This window comes from Lathamus discolor, chromosome 16 (genome assembly GCF_037157495.1).
Source record: "Lathamus discolor isolate bLatDis1 chromosome 16, bLatDis1.hap1, whole genome shotgun sequence".
Classification (NCBI taxonomy): domain Eukaryota; kingdom Metazoa; phylum Chordata; class Aves; order Psittaciformes; family Psittacidae; genus Lathamus; species Lathamus discolor.
Genome location: NC_088899.1, coordinates 1,121,015 through 1,138,364, shown reverse-complemented (window position 1 = coordinate 1,138,364; position 17,350 = coordinate 1,121,015). Strand labels below are relative to the sequence as shown.

General features: G+C 57.8%; 4 protein-coding genes across 4 annotated transcripts; 1 reads left to right on the top strand and 3 right to left on the bottom strand.

The window, feature by feature from the left end:
• Nucleotides 1-3,219: 3,219 nt before the first annotated feature.
• CAMK2N1 (calcium/calmodulin dependent protein kinase II inhibitor 1) lies at nt 3,220-5,501 on the bottom strand. Its single transcript, XM_065696486.1, has 2 exons — nt 5,280-5,501; nt 3,220-4,584 (listed from the first exon to the last, which is right to left on the bottom strand). Exons 1-2 carry the CDS (start codon nt 5,437-5,439, stop codon nt 4,514-4,516), a joined length of 231 nt encoding a protein of 76 aa, XP_065552558.1. The 5' UTR covers nt 5,440-5,501; the 3' UTR covers nt 3,220-4,513.
• Nucleotides 5,502-7,375: 1,874 nt separating this feature from the next.
• Nucleotides 7,376-10,188, bottom strand: MUL1 (mitochondrial E3 ubiquitin protein ligase 1). Its single transcript, XM_065696483.1, has 4 exons — nt 10,023-10,188; nt 9,799-9,886; nt 9,345-9,465; nt 7,376-8,653 (listed from the first exon to the last, which is right to left on the bottom strand). Exons 1-4 carry the CDS (start codon nt 10,140-10,142, stop codon nt 7,921-7,923), a joined length of 1,062 nt encoding a protein of 353 aa, XP_065552555.1. The 5' UTR covers nt 10,143-10,188; the 3' UTR covers nt 7,376-7,920.
• Nucleotides 10,189-11,320: 1,132 nt separating this feature from the next.
• Nucleotides 11,321-15,801, bottom strand: FAM43B (family with sequence similarity 43 member B). The gene is made up of 3 exons (XM_065696484.1): nt 15,718-15,801; nt 15,421-15,499; nt 11,321-14,354 (listed from the first exon to the last, which is right to left on the bottom strand). The coding sequence occupies exon 3, from the start codon at nt 12,399-12,401 to the stop codon at nt 11,490-11,492; it is 912 nt and encodes a 303-aa protein (XP_065552556.1). The 5' UTR covers nt 12,402-14,354; nt 15,421-15,499; nt 15,718-15,801; the 3' UTR covers nt 11,321-11,489.
• CDA (cytidine deaminase) lies at nt 14,380-17,083 on the top strand. Its single transcript, XM_065696485.1, has 4 exons — nt 14,380-14,806; nt 15,102-15,213; nt 15,464-15,521; nt 16,271-17,083. Exons 1-4 carry the CDS (start codon nt 14,644-14,646, stop codon nt 16,382-16,384), a joined length of 447 nt encoding a protein of 148 aa, XP_065552557.1. The 5' UTR covers nt 14,380-14,643; the 3' UTR covers nt 16,385-17,083.
• The last annotated feature ends 267 nt before the right edge of the window (nt 17,084-17,350 follow it).

Sequence of the window (17,350 nt, the reverse complement as noted above, 5' to 3'; positions counted from 1 at the left end):
GGGAATCCTGTTAGTGCTTATCACAGGCCTGGGCAACTGAGTGGCTGGACCAGATTTGGTGTGATAAAGGTGCTTTCCCCATCTCCCACAGGGTGCTGTGGGGGTGCCAGTGGAGCTTGGGAAAGAGCTCTTTGGTACCCTTTTTTCCCCCAATTTTGTTGCCTCTGATCATTGTTTCCCCTCCCACCCCCCCCGCTTTTAGCCCTTTGGGTGCTAATGTCAGTGTCCCAATATCCCACAGGGATAACAGGTGGGATCACAGAGCCTCAGTGGCCTCTAGTGGCTGTGGGACAAAGAGCCCGGGGACGAGGGACCTGCAGCCCCCCAGGCCCCCCAGGCAAGCAGCAGTTTGGGTCCACACCGTCAGAAGCCCGTTTCTCAGGGCAATACCCAAAGGTACAGGGGATTTAGGCAAAGAAAGGGCCCCGTTTGGTGGAGGAGCACCCAGCAGGAGGGTGCTGCACCCCAAATCCCCCTGGGCCAAGCAGGGTGCAGAGATTTGGAGCATGGGATTGGTTTTTCCTCATTCTTGCGTTAAAATGTGGGAGGAAAACCAGGTTTTCTGCAGGGCAGAATTCCCTTCATGTTTTATCCATTCCCGGTTTGCTAAAGCAGGTTTTCTGTTGGTATAAAACATGAGCCCCATGTGGTTGAAAATGGTCTTGAAGAACCAAAAAGGGTTTGATACCATTGAAACGCCCGGTTTTGTGTCTCCCCCACCAAAGGTCACTAAACCTGCCCTTTTGTGAGCGACTGTGATCTTCCCATAAGGAAAAGAGTGGGGAAAACTGTCCCCATTTTATTCCCCAAACCCACTGCATTTGGGAGCAGGATGGAGCATCCCTGCCCTCTGCACACCGCTCCCCGTCCCACGCCGTCCCTCCTGGCTCCCCCCACAACAAATAAATCCCTTTGCAGGGGAGTGCTGGCCTAGTTTAACGTGCCCTAGTTCTGGTGGGAAAGAAGGAAACAGAAAAGAGACTATTTATTTTGGGCAGTTGCTCCATGGGCATCCTTTAGGGGGGGGAAGAGCTTGGGGGGGTTTACCCATTGCAACCCCCTGCCCTCTACCTTTGGGGTGGGTTTGTGCTCGTGGGTTATTGCAAACTGCTCTGGAGAGGTGGGAAATGACCCAAAATGAGCATCCATTGATTGCCCTGAATCCCCCATCGCTGGTATCACCCCTTGGGAGTTCATGCGATGCAAAGGGCTGATGCTGCAATCGATGTGAGGGCTTCAAGCCTACAGAAATCAGTGGCTTTAGAGATGGATAAAAATACACCCCCCCCAATTCTTGGGTGCAAGGGGCCTGAGATGCTGGGGCAGCAAGTGCTCTGTCACCATCCCCCAGTGCCAGAATCCCTGCAGAAATGGGATTAAAGGGCATGTTTGGGTAAGGGAGTGGGATTTTGCAAGTGCTCCGGGTGCCACCTGGCCCTCTGCACCTCGCTTGTCCCTTGGCATCCTGCTCCTGCCATAGGTGCCAAGTTCCTCTTGGTGAATAACCCTGCGAACACCTCTTCCATTGTGGCTTTTTGGGGGTTATTTTTACTCCTTTTTATTTTCTTCCCACCACTGCCAAAACAAGCAGCCCATATGGGCCGGGGCTGGGTGGGTTTTTTTGGCTGTTTCCATAGGGATTTGATGCTGGAGCTGCTGGTGCCGGCTCCCCAGGGGGGATTCTTTTCCTCTGATCCCTGTAACCAGAGCCTGGTCCCGGCATCTCCCAGCCAAGGTCACCGGGGAGACCGCAGGCAGTGTTGGGCCATCTGTTAAATAATGTATGTAATAAACTCCTGCCCCGTGGCCAGCTTAATCCTTAAATCCTCCTTCAGAATATCATCTCCCAGTGATGCACAGCTGGGGGATCCCCAGCTCAGCTCTTGGGAACATCTTCCCCCTCACACCCCATCCTGCACCCCTCTTTCCTCATCCCTCCATCCCGCATACTCCCTGTAAGTGAGCTCGCTGCACACCGGGCCCTCCTGCTCCATTATTTATGTGTCATGCATGAAAGATGCATATAAAAGAGCAGTTTATAATGCACCAGAATCTCCTCTTCTTTCAGCATCCCTTCCCCCTTGGGCTTTCTCTGGTTCAGCCTTGGCTGCTCCTGAGAGTCAAAGTGGGTTTTGGGGGCTCCTGTGGCCATGCATGGACCCCATCCCTGAAGTACGTGGGTTTCAGTGCTCAGAGGTGTGTTTGATGCATGGTGACTGTGCAATTGGGTCTGACAGACCCAGAGATGAGGTTTTCATGCAAAATAGAGGCTTTTTGGTACATCTAATTGACCAATGCCTGCATCCAGCCCATGGCTGTGTCTTATGAGCTGGCCTCTACAGATGCAGGATGCTCTGCTCCTCCATGGGCTTCGTTTCCTCTTCCCAAAGCCCTGGGCTCGCACTTGAATGCTGCCTGGGGCAAAATGCATCAGACCTGGGAGGGGGGAAATGTCCCTCCATGGCCTAACTCATGCTTTGCAGGGGCATTTGGTCACCAGCCCTGGAGCCAAAGGGCTGGTGGTGCACACTGAGTCCAAGCCGCACAGAATGCACTGGGCGGGGGGGGTGGGGGGTGGGGGGTGTGGGGGGTGGTGGAATGAAAATAATTAGGGATTTGTAATATATTATTGTAGTTTTATATCTATATATAGTTATATTATTTCCTTTGGGATAACCCCCATACCCAGGACACATTTCCCCTGACATGGTTGTGTTTTCACCCCCTTAGTGCAGAAGTTTTCTTGTGCAGGTTGCACAGGCAGAGCCATAATGGCTCTTAGGAGCCCAGGCAGTGACTACTAGTGGTGTTCGAAGGGGACCAGCTGGGATTTGGGTTTCGATGAGAAGGGAGGGGGACAGCCAGGCAACCCTGGGATGAAAATCTCCATTTCCCACAGCCTTCTCAGTAGTGAAGGGGACGATGCCTTCCTGCATCCCCAGCATCTCCTTTTGGGACCTCGTATTGAATTTCCCCATGAATCTGAGCCCCCGAGGCATTCCCTCATCAAACAAACTAAGGAATCCCATAGGTAAATATTAATTATAACTAATTATTAGGGGCACAGCATGACCCTGATCCCGAGGGGCCCGAGCTGTAGCTTTCCTTCATTACTTGGTGTATTATTTGGGTGTCGGGGGCTCGCGGCGCTGGGTGGGAAATCACGGCAGAGCCACAGGGATTATTATTACTATTATATATATATATATATTTTTACCATTTTTGTTTCATTTTCCTCTTTATTTGGACATCGCAGAAATAGCCCTGTGGAGTGAAGTGCAACATACACAATATCTCAGAGAAGGAGGAAAGAAAACCTTGCCCGGAGGTCGGTCACTCAGTCGCAAACAGAAACAAGGAACAAGCCCTCGCCAAGAGGCTTTTTTTGGGTTTTTTAACCTCTTTTTTTATATGCACGTCATGCAAAATAGTTCAAAAGAAAGATTAGAAAAGAGAAGTCAAAGAAAAACCCCACGAGAGATTCGCCCGAGCCCTCGAAAGAGCAGAAAACCCCGAGTGCTGCTTGACTCGGGGAGGGAATCGCTGCCCTCCGGCATCTCCAAGTGTTTGGCACTCTTGTGACTACATCAGGTTAGTTTATATATCAGTTGAATACAGTCTATTAAAGAAACGGCCACAACAGAAGGAAAATAAACCCCAAACCAAACAAATCACCACACTACAGACTGCAGGGTAGTTAGAAAAGCCGAGCACCCCCCCACCCCCCTGTACATATAAAATCTGTCCCTTTGCTCACAGCAACCAAGAAATACAAGCTTTAAAAAATAGCCAGCGCTTCTTCCTCTAGGCCCTTCCTTTATAAAAGTTTGGGGGTTTCCCCCTCGAGAACCTTAAAACGTGACTAAAATGAAAGAGATATTTATATATTTTATATAGTTTTCCAACATCCAAAGACATCAACATAAAAAACAAACCAACCTCGGAAGGAAAGGGGGAGCGTGGTACATCCAAGTGCACGGATTCATTTTTGCAAGGTTAAATAATGTAAACAAGGTGCCCGCTGGGAATGCCCCTGGAAAGGGGGGAGACCCCCGGGGGGGGGAAGGGGTCCCGCTTCCACCCCTTCCATCTTTTGCCACCCCCTTTTTCCCTTTTTACCCCCCCCCCCCCCCCCCGATCTCGCGTGGCGCAAGGTTCATCAGACCCAGAGGAGGAATCGCGAGTGGTTCCGAGCCGCGGTGTCGCTGCCTCCGTTCATCCCTTGTGCCGCAGGTTGGGATAACGGATGGGGGGGGGGGTATTTTTCGCGATTCTCTCGTTTTCCAGTGGTTTATCAGTAGTTTGGTGGCCGTGGCTGGGCAGGGCTCCTGGAGGGCAGAGGCTGCGGTGCTGTGCGGCGGGGACGGCTCTCCAAGTGCTCGCTCAGCATACGGGCGCTGCGGTCTTGGCGGGGGGGTTGGTGGTGGTTATTTTCTGCCCATAACTTGTGCCATTGTAAACCGACCCCCCCCCCCCCCCCGCCCCCGGCTCTCCGGATGTCCCCGGGAAGGATTTAAACATCAGGAGGGGCTTTTTCCGAGAGGTTTTGTAGCACATCATCGATTCGATCGTCTTCAATAACCACTAGAAAGCAGAAGAAAACCCCAGCGTAACCGTGGTGAATGCTCTGCTCCCCAAGCCCAAGGTCACCCCGCGGTGGTGGGTTTTGGGGGTCCCATATCGCTGGTGTGATGGGTGGCAAAGCCAGCACGAAGCCTGATGTTCTGGGGGGGTTTACCTGGTGTGCTGTGTCCTGTCCCCAGGGAGGGTACCCGGTACCCAGCACAGTGCCTGCTGCCCTGGGGATGGTCGCCAGGGCTTGGTGGCTTGTCCCCGAGAAAGGTCCCTTTACCCCTATGCCCTGGGGATTGTCCCCGGGACATGATGCCCTGTCCGCCGGGAAGACCCCTGCTGCCCTACAGTCCGGGACACGCTTCCCTGTCCTTAGCAAGGTCCTTGATGCCCGACACCCCGGGGAAGATCCCTGGGGCACGGTGCCCGACACCTTGCAGGGGCCCCGCTGCATCGTGCCTGTCCCTGGGGACAGTCCCCGGTGTCCTGTATCCCCGCGGAAGGTCCCTGGAACACGACGCCCCGCACCCCATAGGTACCCAGCGCACAGGGTACCATCCCCAGGGATGCTCCCCGCTTCCCTTCATCCCGGGAAGGCCCCGGGGACGCGATGCCCGACACCCCGCGGGGTCTTCCCCATCCCCGGGGACGCTCCAGCCCCTGCGAGCCCGGCGCCCGCCGCCGCCGCCCGTCCCCGCCGCACCCACCTCTCTTGCTGCGGCCGATCTGCCCCAGCTTGGGCGGCCGCTTGCCCTGCCCGCCGGCGAGGAGCCCGTCGGGGCCGCGGAGCCGAACGGGGAACGGCAGCTGCCCCACGGCCGCGTCCCCCGCCAGCTGCCCCTCGCCGTAGGGCGGCCCCTCCGACATAGGAGCGGCGGGGGGGGGGCCGCCGCCGCCGCCGCCCCCCGACAGCCTCCCGGGGCGCGGGGCCCGCGGGCCCGGGGCAGCGGCGCAGCGGGGCGCGGGGCGGCCGCCCCGTCACATCCCGGCCGGGCCCGGCGCTGCTGGCGGCTCCGCGGCTGCGGCGGCGGCTCCGGCGGCGGCAGCGATAGAGGAGAGGGGGGCGGGACCGGGCGGGACGGGGCGGGAGAGGATCGGCCCCCGGGACCGGCCCCGGCACCGCCCCCGGTGGGCGACCCCCCGGGGATCTCCCTGGGCTGCCCCACCGGAGCGTCCCGCAGAGTCCCGGGGGCTCGGAGCTGCCCCACAGCACCCCTAGGGAGCCCGGAGCTGCCCCAGAGCATCCCCAAGGAGCCCGGAGCTGCCCCACAGCGTCCTTGTGGAGCCTTGAGCTGCCCCAGAGCATCGCTGGGGAGCCAGAAGCTGCCCCACAGCTCCATCTAGGGAGCTCAGCGCCTGACCCCGGGGCGTGCGGGCTGAGCCCCACATCTGCCCAGCAGAAAGGAGCCATTGTGCGGCCTCTGGCACTCCGTGGGGGGCTGCAATGCACGGAGCCGGTCAGGGCACGCGTGGCTGTGGGTCCCCAGGACGTGGCCCTGCACAAGCTGTTCCTGGAGGATTGCCAAAGGGCTTTGGGGTTGCTGAGAACTTTCCAATGGACTTTTCCCTAGCGGTGCTGCCACAGCAGAGCAGCCCGTTGTGGTTATTGCCCAGCAAAGGGCCAGCTTGGGGAAGACCAGGATTATAGTTCTATACAGTCCCTATATACGGGGTGGGGCTGTTCTGGCATCCCTGGTGCATCCTCTGCAAAACCGAGCTGTGGTCACAGTGTGGAAGGCAGCAAAAAGCCCATTTCCACAGATCGGGTTACAACAGCTCTGCTCATGGATTACTCCAGAATCATGGAATGGTTTGGGTTCGAAAGGGCCTTAAAATCATCCAGTTCCAATCCCCTGCCCTGGGCAGGGACACCATAATATAAGTAAGATCAGGCTGTGCTTTCAATATAGGACTTGCAAGCGGCTCGGATTGAAGCTGGGCGGGACCCGGTCAGAACGGGGTGTCCCATGCCCGGGGGCTGGGATGTACTGCTCCTGTATCCAAACCCTGCATTTCCCAAGCCCTCAGCTCCAGGAGCCCCTCTCCCGCACACCCCCGAGCTGTCAGCTCCTTACATAAGGTTGCGTCTCCGCCTGAGCTATCACGGGGGAAAGCTGGAAACAGGAGAAGGGGATGGGGAAAGCACAGCCCCCCCACAAGGGTATTTTTAGGCTCTGTGTGACAGTGACAGCTCCGATCCCCCAGCAAGGCGCTGAGGCCGCATCCTGCCCCACTCTGCTATGGGGTGCATGCCCTTGTGTCCCTCACGCTGCTCCTGAGGAGGGGATGAAGCTGTTTGGGCTGGTTGGTCCTCAGGAACGACAGGGAGAGGAAGGAGGGCTTGGCCATCTGGATCCTGGCTTTTCCCACTGGGATTCTGGGTTTCTGGCATGCAGGCAGTGTGCAGGCAGGCAGCCACCGCCATCTACAGCTGATGTTCCATGTGCTCTTCCCCCAGATCCTGGGGGTTTTGGATGTTCCTACTCCAGGCCCCTAAAACAGGGGCTGCCCACTTGGTGTTTAATCAAAACCTCAGTGCCCCCACAGCAAACATGAACTGGAGTGGCACACTGGGTTTGTTAACGCTCGTGGGTGCTGGCACCACACGTGATATGTGGCAAAATGAGGGATTTGGGAGTTCTCCTTTTGTGGATTCGGTGTTGTGGATGAGGGGCCAGGGGAAATGGATTCAGTGGGGGTGGGAACAGGATCCCAACCCCAACCTTGATCACAGCTTGGGGTGATTTCCCCCGCTGCAGGGCTCATCAGCGCAGCCTCACCCTTGTAACATCTGAGACAAACACGCTTTTGAGCCTATTTTATTAACTTTACACCCTATTTTGCTATCCCAGCTCAAGCCACAGCGTGTTTCCTCCCCATTCTCGTGTCCTGGTGCAATACAGTCCCAAACCAACATTGTAGATGATGGCAGCATCACTTGTGTTCACACACAAACCCACTCCCTGGCACTGGGTGCCAGCGTGGCTCAAATTCTGCAGCCTCTAAGAAACCTCAATATGCTTTATTTTCCCCCACTATGTTTTATAAGCCAGGTAAGGGCCTGCAGGTTTATGAAGCAAACCCCTGGAGTCCAACTCCTAACACAAGAGCTTCACTGTGTCTCCCAGCCAAGCAGCAAGCCTGTTGCGAGGACTCATCTCCCCCCACACATCTCTGGAGCACGATGTGACCCCCCATCAGCTGCACCATCACCTTTAAGCCCCGGCTCTGGACCCCAAGTTGAAGCACCTGCTCACTCAAGCTCCCTCCCCTTCCCTAGACCCAAGCAGCGAGGTGAGAACACCCCTTTGTGAGGGGAGAAAAGCTCCCCCTCCGCAGGCACTGAATTTAACTGTTGTAGAGGGGAACCACCCTGGCGATGCCCTGCCGGCAGATGGGGCACCGCCGGGGCTCAGGCAGCGCCCGGTAGCACTCGTTGCAGGAGCACACGTGCCCACACTCCAGGAACACGCAGGATTTGGTGTTGCTCAAGCAGATGACACAGGCATTTTTGAGTGTCTCTCCCCCCTCCACGTTCATTTCCCTCATGAGGCGCTCCTGGGCCTGCCGGAACTCATCCTGCATCTGCCTGAGGTGCTGCCGCTCGCGGTGGTGCTGGTATTGCTTCCGGAGGATGACAAAGAGGATGGCACAGGTAGCGAAACCAAAAACCACAGTCAGGATTTTCCAGAACCGGACGCTGGATTCTTGCCTGTGGAGCAAGGAGTCGAAATCCATGGCGCTCAGGTAGTAGGGCATGCCCTGCTTTGGGGGCTGCAGCTTGATGGTGGCGTTATCCAGGACCAGTTCGCCCACCCCGGTCAGTGCTGTGCCCACCTTCAGCATCTGCTCCGTCTCCTGGATGCCCTTGGGGCGCTCCCCGCTGATGTAGTGGCCGATGACATCCGTGAAGGACTGGACAGAGGGGTGGAATTTCTCATACACCGTCTCCAGGCTGAGCTCGGCCGCATCCAGAGGCTTCATCACCCTCACGGTGATGCTGCCGGCAACCTCCTCCGCAGGCACCAGGTCAAAGGGAGCTGTGTTGGTTCTCTGGTGGATGATCTTCTCATAGTCATTCCTGGAGAAGGGGATGAGGCAAAGGTGAGGGTTAGCATGTCCCCAAAGGCCTGTTTTGGGGACTGACAGACATGATGGTGATCATCAGGGGCTGGAGAACCTCCCGTATGGAGACAGGCTGAGAACACTGGGGCTGTTCAGCCTGAAGAGAAGCTGCGTGGAGACCTCAGAGCAGCTTCCAGATTCTGAAGGGGGCTGCAAGGATGCTGGAGAGGGGCTCTTCATCAGGGACTGTAGTGATAGGACAAGGGGTGATGGGTTCAAACTGAAAGAGGGGAAGTTCAGGTTGGAGATAAGGCAGAAGCTCTTCCCTGTGAGGGTGCTGAGGCGCTGGCACAGGGTGCCCAGAGAAGCTGTGGCTGCCCCATCCCTGGCAGTGCTCAAGGCCAGGTTGGACACAGGGGCTTGGAGCAAGCTGCTCCAGTGGAAGGGGTCCCTGCCCGTGGCAGGGGGTGGAACTGGATGAATTTTAAGGTCCCTTCAAACCCAAACCAGTCTGGGATTCTGGGATTCTATGTTAGAAAATACAGCAGTGCCTGGGAATGGTCACGTAGGAATTAGGGCTGCTGTGGGTCCAGGTCTGAAGCACCTCCATCAGTCTGCCCAAGCGTGATGGTATTTCAGTGTGTCAGACCCTCTGGGGCACTTTGGCTGCTGTGAAAGCTGGAGGTTTGTGTGCACTGGCCACATACCAGAGGTGCGTTGTTCGGTTCCACACCATCTTGTGCTCCTGCAGCGTCAGCCGCTGCACGACGCCCTTGCAGTTCTCCACAAACTGGCTGCTCAGGGTCTCCTTCACGGACTGCACCACCCCTGAAAGAGAAACACAGCGTGTGTGTGAGCTGCTCCCCAGCTGCACGCGGGTACGGGCAGGATCTCAACACGATGGGGGGCACACGAGCCAGGAGCCCGTGCAATGTGCTGGTCAGAGCCAGTGCCCACCTGCCAGGGGAAATAAAGCCTGGGTTGGAAGGGGCCTCAAAGCTCACCCAGCTCCAAGCCCCTGCCATGGGCAGGGACCCCTTCCACCAGAGGGAGAGAAAGGGGGAGGATGTGCCCCTAACCCCCCTTCCGCCATAGGCACACGCACACACACACACGTACACACACACCTGTGCAGCTGCATGCAGCAGGCGCTGCCCCTACCTTCGATGACCGCGTAGGGCACGCAGCGCCCCGGCGCCTCCAGCAGCACCGCCCGCAGGTCCCCGTCCAGCCGGACCCTCCTGGCGCCCTGCGGGGAGGGAAACGGAGCCCGCAGCTCAGGCGGCCGGACCAGGCCGCGGCTCCGGGACCAGGCCGCGGCTCCGGGACCAGGCCGCGGCTCCTACCCGGGCCCGTGCGCCCCCCCGGGGCCCCCCGTTACCCACCTCGAGGCCGCGGGCGACGCGGGCCCTGTGCCGGTACACGGAGCAGACGAGGGCGGTGAGTGCGGTGCTGGCCGCCAGCAGCGCGGCCTGAGCCAGCGACGGCCGCCCGCCGCCCTCCATGGCCGCTGCTGTTACCGCGGCAACCGGCGGCGGGTGATGACGCACTCAGCGGCGCTCTGACGGCTGGCTCCGCCACCATAGAGACTGGGTCCTCCACGGCGGGCGGGGGAGCTCAGCTGGGGATGGCATCGCAAAGACCCCCCCAAAAAGGGCCTTGTTTGGGGCACCCAAACCCCAGCCCCACAGCCCCAAGGGGCTGGAGGGGTCTGCCCATATCCCGGCCTCTATCCCGGCTCCCCTATGGGGGGTAAATCCAGCGTATGGGGGGAGCAGGACAGTTCCCCCCCTCCGGGTGTTGGAGGAGGGAACAAGCCCCATAAGCTCCAGCCACACAGCCTGGATCCCATCAGGATCTTGGTGTGGGGCCTAAATCCTAGCGCCCCCCTCCCCCATGGCACTGGGGGAGAACCCCAGCATGTCCTGACCCCCCCCCCCCCAAAGAGCCTGGGAGGGGGGGGGGGAACCCAAATCCCACCCCTGCAAAGCCTGCGGTGTGTCAGGCCAAAGCCCCCTCCTCCTATGGGTCCAAACACCAGCCCCATAGCGCCTTGGGGAGCACCGTGATGTGGGGCAGCAGGCCCCCACCATAGCCCAGAGTCCCCCTGTGTTGAAGCCATGGCTGGGCATGGGATCTATAGGGAAGCAGCCCCCCAGCCCCATTTCAAAGGGTCTGTCTTGCACAGCCCACGCAGGATCCTTGTCAGCCCTGTGCTGGGGGGGAAGACACAGAGACCCTGCTCCCCCTCCCCCCCCCCCCCCCCCCCATTCCCTTTGCTATTCCTTATTCTGGAAAAGCAGCAAAACAGGAGGAAAAAGCAGTGATTTGGGGTAAAGGAATTGATTTTCAGGCCCTGGTGCTGCTTTTGGGGTGGGAGGTGGGGGCTGTGGGCAAACCTCACCCTGCAGTGGGGGTCCAAGGGGCCAAACCCCCCTCGCAGCCTTGTGCCACCCCCAGCTCTATATAGATATATAGGTACATATATATAAAAGCAAGTTGCCATGGCTACGGCAAGAGCTCTGCCAGCCTTGGTGCTGCAGGGAGGGTGCAGAGAGCGCTGGGTGCCCCCAGCCCACTTTGGCTCGCCTTTGGGGGGGTAAATGCTGTTTAACCCCCCACTTTCCTCGGCGCTGAGCTTAACTCTTCCTCTCCCATGGTGCAGGCGAGACACAGGCGCTGCTACACCGCAGAAAACACACGTTGGTTTATTATGGCCGCTGTGGAGGAGGCACGAGAGCAGGTTTGTGTGTGGGAATGGGGGGGTGCATCACATACATCCCCCCCCAGGGCTCTGCCTTGCAAATGAAGCCGCTGTTTTGTCCACATCCATCCCCAAGGGGGGTGCAGGTTCAGCCGGTCCCCGCCATAGGGTGTGCGTGGCTCAGCACGCCATGGAGGCTGCAGCCCCTCATCTCCCTGGCCAGGCGCAGTACGGCTGCACGCTCAGCGCCGTCCCCCCGCGGTGCCCCGCTGCCGAAGGCCTCATCCTCCTCCTCCTCCAGGATGGAGCTGAGGCGCGGGGCGCAGCGGGTGCGCTCGGCCGGCGGGCGGTAGGGACACTTGGCATTGAGCAACCGGCGCAGGGGCACCAGGGGCACGATGGCATCGCCCAGGAGCTGCTGCTGGACGTGGCGGAAGTCGTTCTGCCTCTTGAGCCGCTTGAACTCGTTGAAGGCGGACGAGGAGGTCTGGTAGAGGAGCAGGGCCATGGCGCGTGCCTTGTCAGCCTTGGACACGAGGACGGCGTGGCACCGCAGCACCACTGCCTTGTTCTTCACTTGGTGCCTGTAGACCCAAGCGAACACCTTGGGGTGCCGGCGGTCGGCGGCGCAGTAGGTGATGCGGTGCAGGAGGTACGCGTGGCCTGGCCGTCGGGCCCCCTTCTCGCACGGGCTCATGCGGATGCCTTGAGGTCCCAACGTCAGCTTCATCTTCACCCCGCCTGCTCCCGCGTCGCTCTTCGCCCAGATCTTGCCCACCGCCTCCTCCGTGCAGCCCTCACCCTTGGCGTGCAGGGTGACGGCGTTGCCCAGGTACCTCACCGTGTACGTCGGGTCCTCTTTGTTCAGCTCCACTTTCTGGCGCTTGCCACGGAAGACGCTGCCCAGCCGCTCCAGCGGGCATTCGGGCAGGAGGTCCGGGCAGGAGCGCAGGAACCCGGCCAGCAGCGCCGCGTAGCTCAGACCCGGCCCCAGGCTCTTGCTCTTGCACTTACGTTCGTTCTCCACCAGCACAAACTTGCTCCGGCGCCAGGGCAGCATCTCCGCTGTGCCGAGGGTACTCTAATCCCGGCCGCAACAGCCCCCACCGACCCGCTTTCAAGCAGAGAGGGTCCCCCTGCACCCCCCCGCACCCCAAATCTGGTTTTTGGGGGGTTGTCCCAGCACCCCCCCCACCCGGGGGGGTGGGTGTGTGTGTGTGAAGCCCCTACCCCAGCGCAGTGGGATGTGGATGCCGTTATCCCGGTGCCGTCTGCTCAGCGGAGGATGCGGAGACGCTGCTTCCTGCGCCTGCTGGTGGGATCGGCGGCTGCGGGGATGCAGCTCTCCGCGGGCTGCTCCACCTCCCCGCGTCGCCCCGGCCCCGAGGATGCGGGGAAACGCCGGGAAACGTCGGCAAACGTCCCCCTCCTCCCAGTGCGCGCCGCCGGACGCGCGCTCGCTCCGTGCTCGGGTAAGGAAACAGAGATGCTGGGAAAGAACCACTCTCCTCCCGGCATCCGTGCAGCAGCCGGAGCCCAGTGCCAGCTCCAGGGGGAGATCAGGGCAGGATGCAGGGGGTGATGATGGGGATGATTGGATGTCAGCTTCCGGCCCTGGTATAAGGAAAGAGGGGGGGTTCTCCCCAGACCTGAGCGTTGCACAAGGGGCTTGCAGATCCTGAAGATTTGCTGGTATTTTTTGTTCCAGAAACCTCTTTTTTTACCCCATTATACCCAAGCCACTCTCACTGCTCCTCTTGGACCGGGCTTCTGGCTTTTCACTTGTTGCTTTTCACTCTATCTGAGGCCTTGGGACAGTTTTTCTCTGGAGAAAATGAAATGTTGCCCCACAGCACAGCCTAGGGGGGATTCCGGGGGAGCTGTGTGGGGGTACCTGTGAGTTTTCAACCCTACTGCGGAGTCTGAGGCTGTTCAGGGTTCAGCTCTTAGCTCAAACCTGGTTTTCTACCTATGGGGCTTCTTGTGGATGCAGCAGGGGAACCCCTTGTCTTGGGGACACACAAAGAATCCTTGGGATTGAAACATGGGGAGGAGAAAGGGGTGAAACAACAGGTTTAGTCCAGTTTAGGATGGGTTTCCTTTCCTCTCCCAGGGTTTTGTGGGCATCAAACCACACGATGGGGCACAGGAGCATCCGTGGCCCATTTCAGTTGGGAAAACAACCAGGATTTGCACTTGGAAAGATGAAAATAAGGCTCTGCGCTGATTCAGGTCTGCCAAATCCTCTTCTAGCTGCCTGTTGCCTACCCTTGCAAGCAGCTACATGTTGTCATTAGGTTTCAGGGTGAACAGTATGCAGAAGGTGGGTTGTACCATTATCCCGTGGGACAATACTGATCTCAGCATCCGGATTTGATGTCTTGGGGCTCCTGTGTCCTCTCACTGTCCCACACTCCATTCTCAGCTCAAGGCATTGTATCACACCAGAGACTGCTGCCAATTCAGTTTCATGTCCCAGCCTGTCGTGGCTTGTCAGCAGCAACCCAGCACCAAGATTTGCTCCCAGAACTGGCAGGGAAGGTCAATATCCTCCCCACATCCAGCAAACTGGACAAAACCCACAGTAATAAATCAGTGAGGGCTGGAATACCCATTTGTGCAGCCAGAAAATGGGGCACGAAGCTCCTCCAGCAAGGGAGAGGAAGAGCTATCTTTAATTAAGGAGCAATTTGCTGATCAGCCCAGCATCCTGGGAGTGCTTTACCCCATGGGGGCTGATTCCCATGGAAGCACCAGCAGAACTGGGGTTGAGGGTATCCCAAAATGGGTTTTATCAGCTCTACCTTCAGCCAGCTTTCCCTGCTGCCTGGCAGCGGTACTTAAAAGAAGTGGGAATATGTGGTGTGTGTATATATATATATATATATAATATTCCTTCTGTTTTCAAATTAATGTATTTCTTTTGATCTCACTAATCAGAACCTGTTGTTTCTTCCCCCGCAGGGGTGACTTAATGACATTTTCACTGTGAAGCAGCACAACCCGTTTTCAACTGGAAATGAAAGGAAAAAAACACATTGAGGCAGCAGCAGTGGGAAAATGCTCCGCTGGGACGGAGAAAGGAGGAGGTACAAAAGGGACAAAGTGGAAAGCATGAGGCAGCAGATGGGGAGGGGACAGGGGACACCCTGAACGTGATGCCTGGGGGGTCAGGGCTGTCCCTAGGGATGCTCCGCATGGTTCACTGCCGGGGCGTTATCCCGGCAGCGCTGCCCAGCCTATTTTCCAGGCGAGGAAATATTTAACTACGGCGTCAGCGGCCAGGGCAGGCAGGGGCAGGAATGGAGGGTGACAGGCAGGACCCAGCCCCTGCTGCTCCCCCGAGAGAGCACCTACAGCTCCTGTTGCGCCGCAGCCGGGAGGCCAAGAACTGCGCCTACTGCCCCTACAGCCGCTTCCCGGTGGGCGCCGCGCTGCTCACAGCCAGTGGGGAGATCTTCTCCGGTAAGACGAGGCTTGTGACCCCCGTTCTTGTGTTTTGGGGTCTCTTTGGCCATGCGTGGGGTGTAGAGGGGTTGGTGTGAGGTGCTGCACCTCCCCGAGGCGCCTCTTTGGCAGTCGCCACCCCAGAGCGAGCCAAAGATCGCAGTGGATGGGAAAAGAGGAGAATGAATTGGGAACAGCCCAGGATGGGGTGTTGCACACTGAAAATGCTGGGTTTTTTTTGAAAATTCACTAATAAATAGCTCACTTGGAGGGTTTTGGGGTGGCTGAGTGGGTGCTGGGGGCTTCCCCACAGGGTGCAACGTGGAGAACGCCTGCTACAGCCTCGGGGTGTGCGCCGAGCGCACTGCCATCCAGAAAGCCATCTCCGAGGGGCACACCAGCTTCAGGGCCATGGCCATTGCAAGGTAAGGGCACAGCGAGGGAGGGGAACTGGGAGGGGGAGTGGGAAAACCTTCCATGCACCTAAGGGGCAGCTTCTGCTGCAGCGACCCCAGTATTCTGCTGGGGGGATATAGGTTTCTGCATGGTTATTTTGGAGGAAAGGGGGGAAATGTGCTGTAGCTCTGTATTTTTTGGTGCAGGAAGGTCTTCTGCAGGTGTTTCCCTCCTACCTCTGATCATAAGACTGAGCTCTGTGCCATTCTCCTTTGGCAGTGACATGGGGGACACCTTCATCGTACCCTGTGGTGCCTGCAGACAAGTGATGAGAGAGGTGACAGTGCACGCGGGGGTCCCGTGTCTCGTCCCCTGACCCCAGGAATCTCCCCCTAAACCACCCCGAGGTGCAAACGCGGGGTTGCATCCCCCTGTCCCCAGCCCCAGGCTCCTGGAACTGCACATTCCTCTGGGAAAAGGGTTTTCCTCCCTGTCCCTTGGGAGTCGGTGCCCAGGGTAATCCATTAACTCACCCTTCCCAGGGGGTTTATTCCTGCTGGGAGATCCACGTGCAGTCTGGCTTCGGAGCTGTTGCCATGACTTTGGCAAGCCTGAAAATGAGGGTTTTCCTGCAAAAGCCAAGCTCCAAGTGGAGCCCATCCCACTCTCACCCTGCTCCTCCCCGTGGGCACCCCTGCCCCTGCATCCCATTTTGGGATGGTGAATATTTAACGGGTGGCAGGGCTCAGAGTGAAGACCAGATTCAGCAGGTTTGAAGGCATCAGGGCTCACCCTGAGGGGGCAAACCCACACTTTGTGAGCCCAAAATACCCCCTGCGGGAGGTGATGCTGAAAAGCTACCCAAAACACATGCAATAGAGGGCGATGCTCCCTGTGGAGGTGGCCAAAAAGGGCTCTAGAGCAATTTGCTCTAGTGGAAGGTGTCCCTGCCCATGGCGGGGTGGGGGGAACTGGATGAGCTTTAAGGTCCCTTCCAACCCATTCTACGATTCTATGGTTGTTTGGGTAATTTGAGGAAGAAATGGAGGTTTTGCACAGGCACTTCTCCCCTCTCTTCCCCTCCAGTTCGGCACGGATTGGGATGTCTACCTGACCAAAGCAGATGGCAGCTACATCGTCAAGAGGCTGGAGGAGCTGCTGCCGCTCTCCTTTGGCCCTGAGGACCTGAAGAAGGTGTGAGCAGCGTGGCTGCAGCAGCCGTGGCTCTTTGGCAGCAGAGGAGGATGGTTTTCCCCCAATTGCCTGGTGTGTAAGCAGCTTTTTGGGGACAATGCAATTGGAAATGCATTTATAGTGTTAAATTAACCATTCCTCTTGTCATCTTCTGATTCAGCACTGAACAAGTGAAATCAAACTGTAGAAACGCCCTGTTATTAGGAAAGAAAAGTGTCCAGGTACTGCTGCAGGCAAGGGGGTAGTTCACAGACAGAGAAGAGTTCGATGCATAGCTCAGGCTTGGGCTTGTTGGTACAGAAACCACTCCTAAATTGTGCAAAGTCATTGTAGCAGAAAAATGCTGAATGTTTCAGCTCCAAAGGAGAAAGGAAAGAAAAAAGGAAAGGCTCCATCAACCCCGGCAGTTATTAATAAGCCAGTTCAGATTAGGTGACACGCTGGAACTGGTTATCACACCGAGTGTGTCCTTTGCTCTATTCTCTCCAGCTTGTTTTCTTTGCCTTTATTCAATTTGTGGGAATGAAGAGGGAAAGGAGGTTTTGAGGGCTTTGGGGGGGGGGGGGGTTTCCATCTCCAGAGTAATGCTGTTTTCTGATTGTACTATTAATTGAATCATGCACAGTGACAAATGAATGTTATACTGCTCCCAGCCAGCATGCTGCCCATGCCCAAGTGAAATAAAAGCAGTCCTGGTTTATCTCCTATGGTTGCAACCAATGATGAATCACAGGGCAGAGGAAATGGGTGCTTGGGCAGAACAGGAGGGTGCTGGTGCTGCAGGTAGGTCATGGCCAGAACACTGCATGGCCCAGTGTGGCCAGGGCAATGCTGTCCACACAGCCAGGGCCCTACTGCCCTCCGCTGCATGGGCCATGCCCCTACTGCCCTCCGCTGCATGGGTCATGCCCAGCTCTGACCTGGGATGTGAGGGTGCTGAGGCGCTGGCACAGGGTGCCCAGAGAAGCCGTG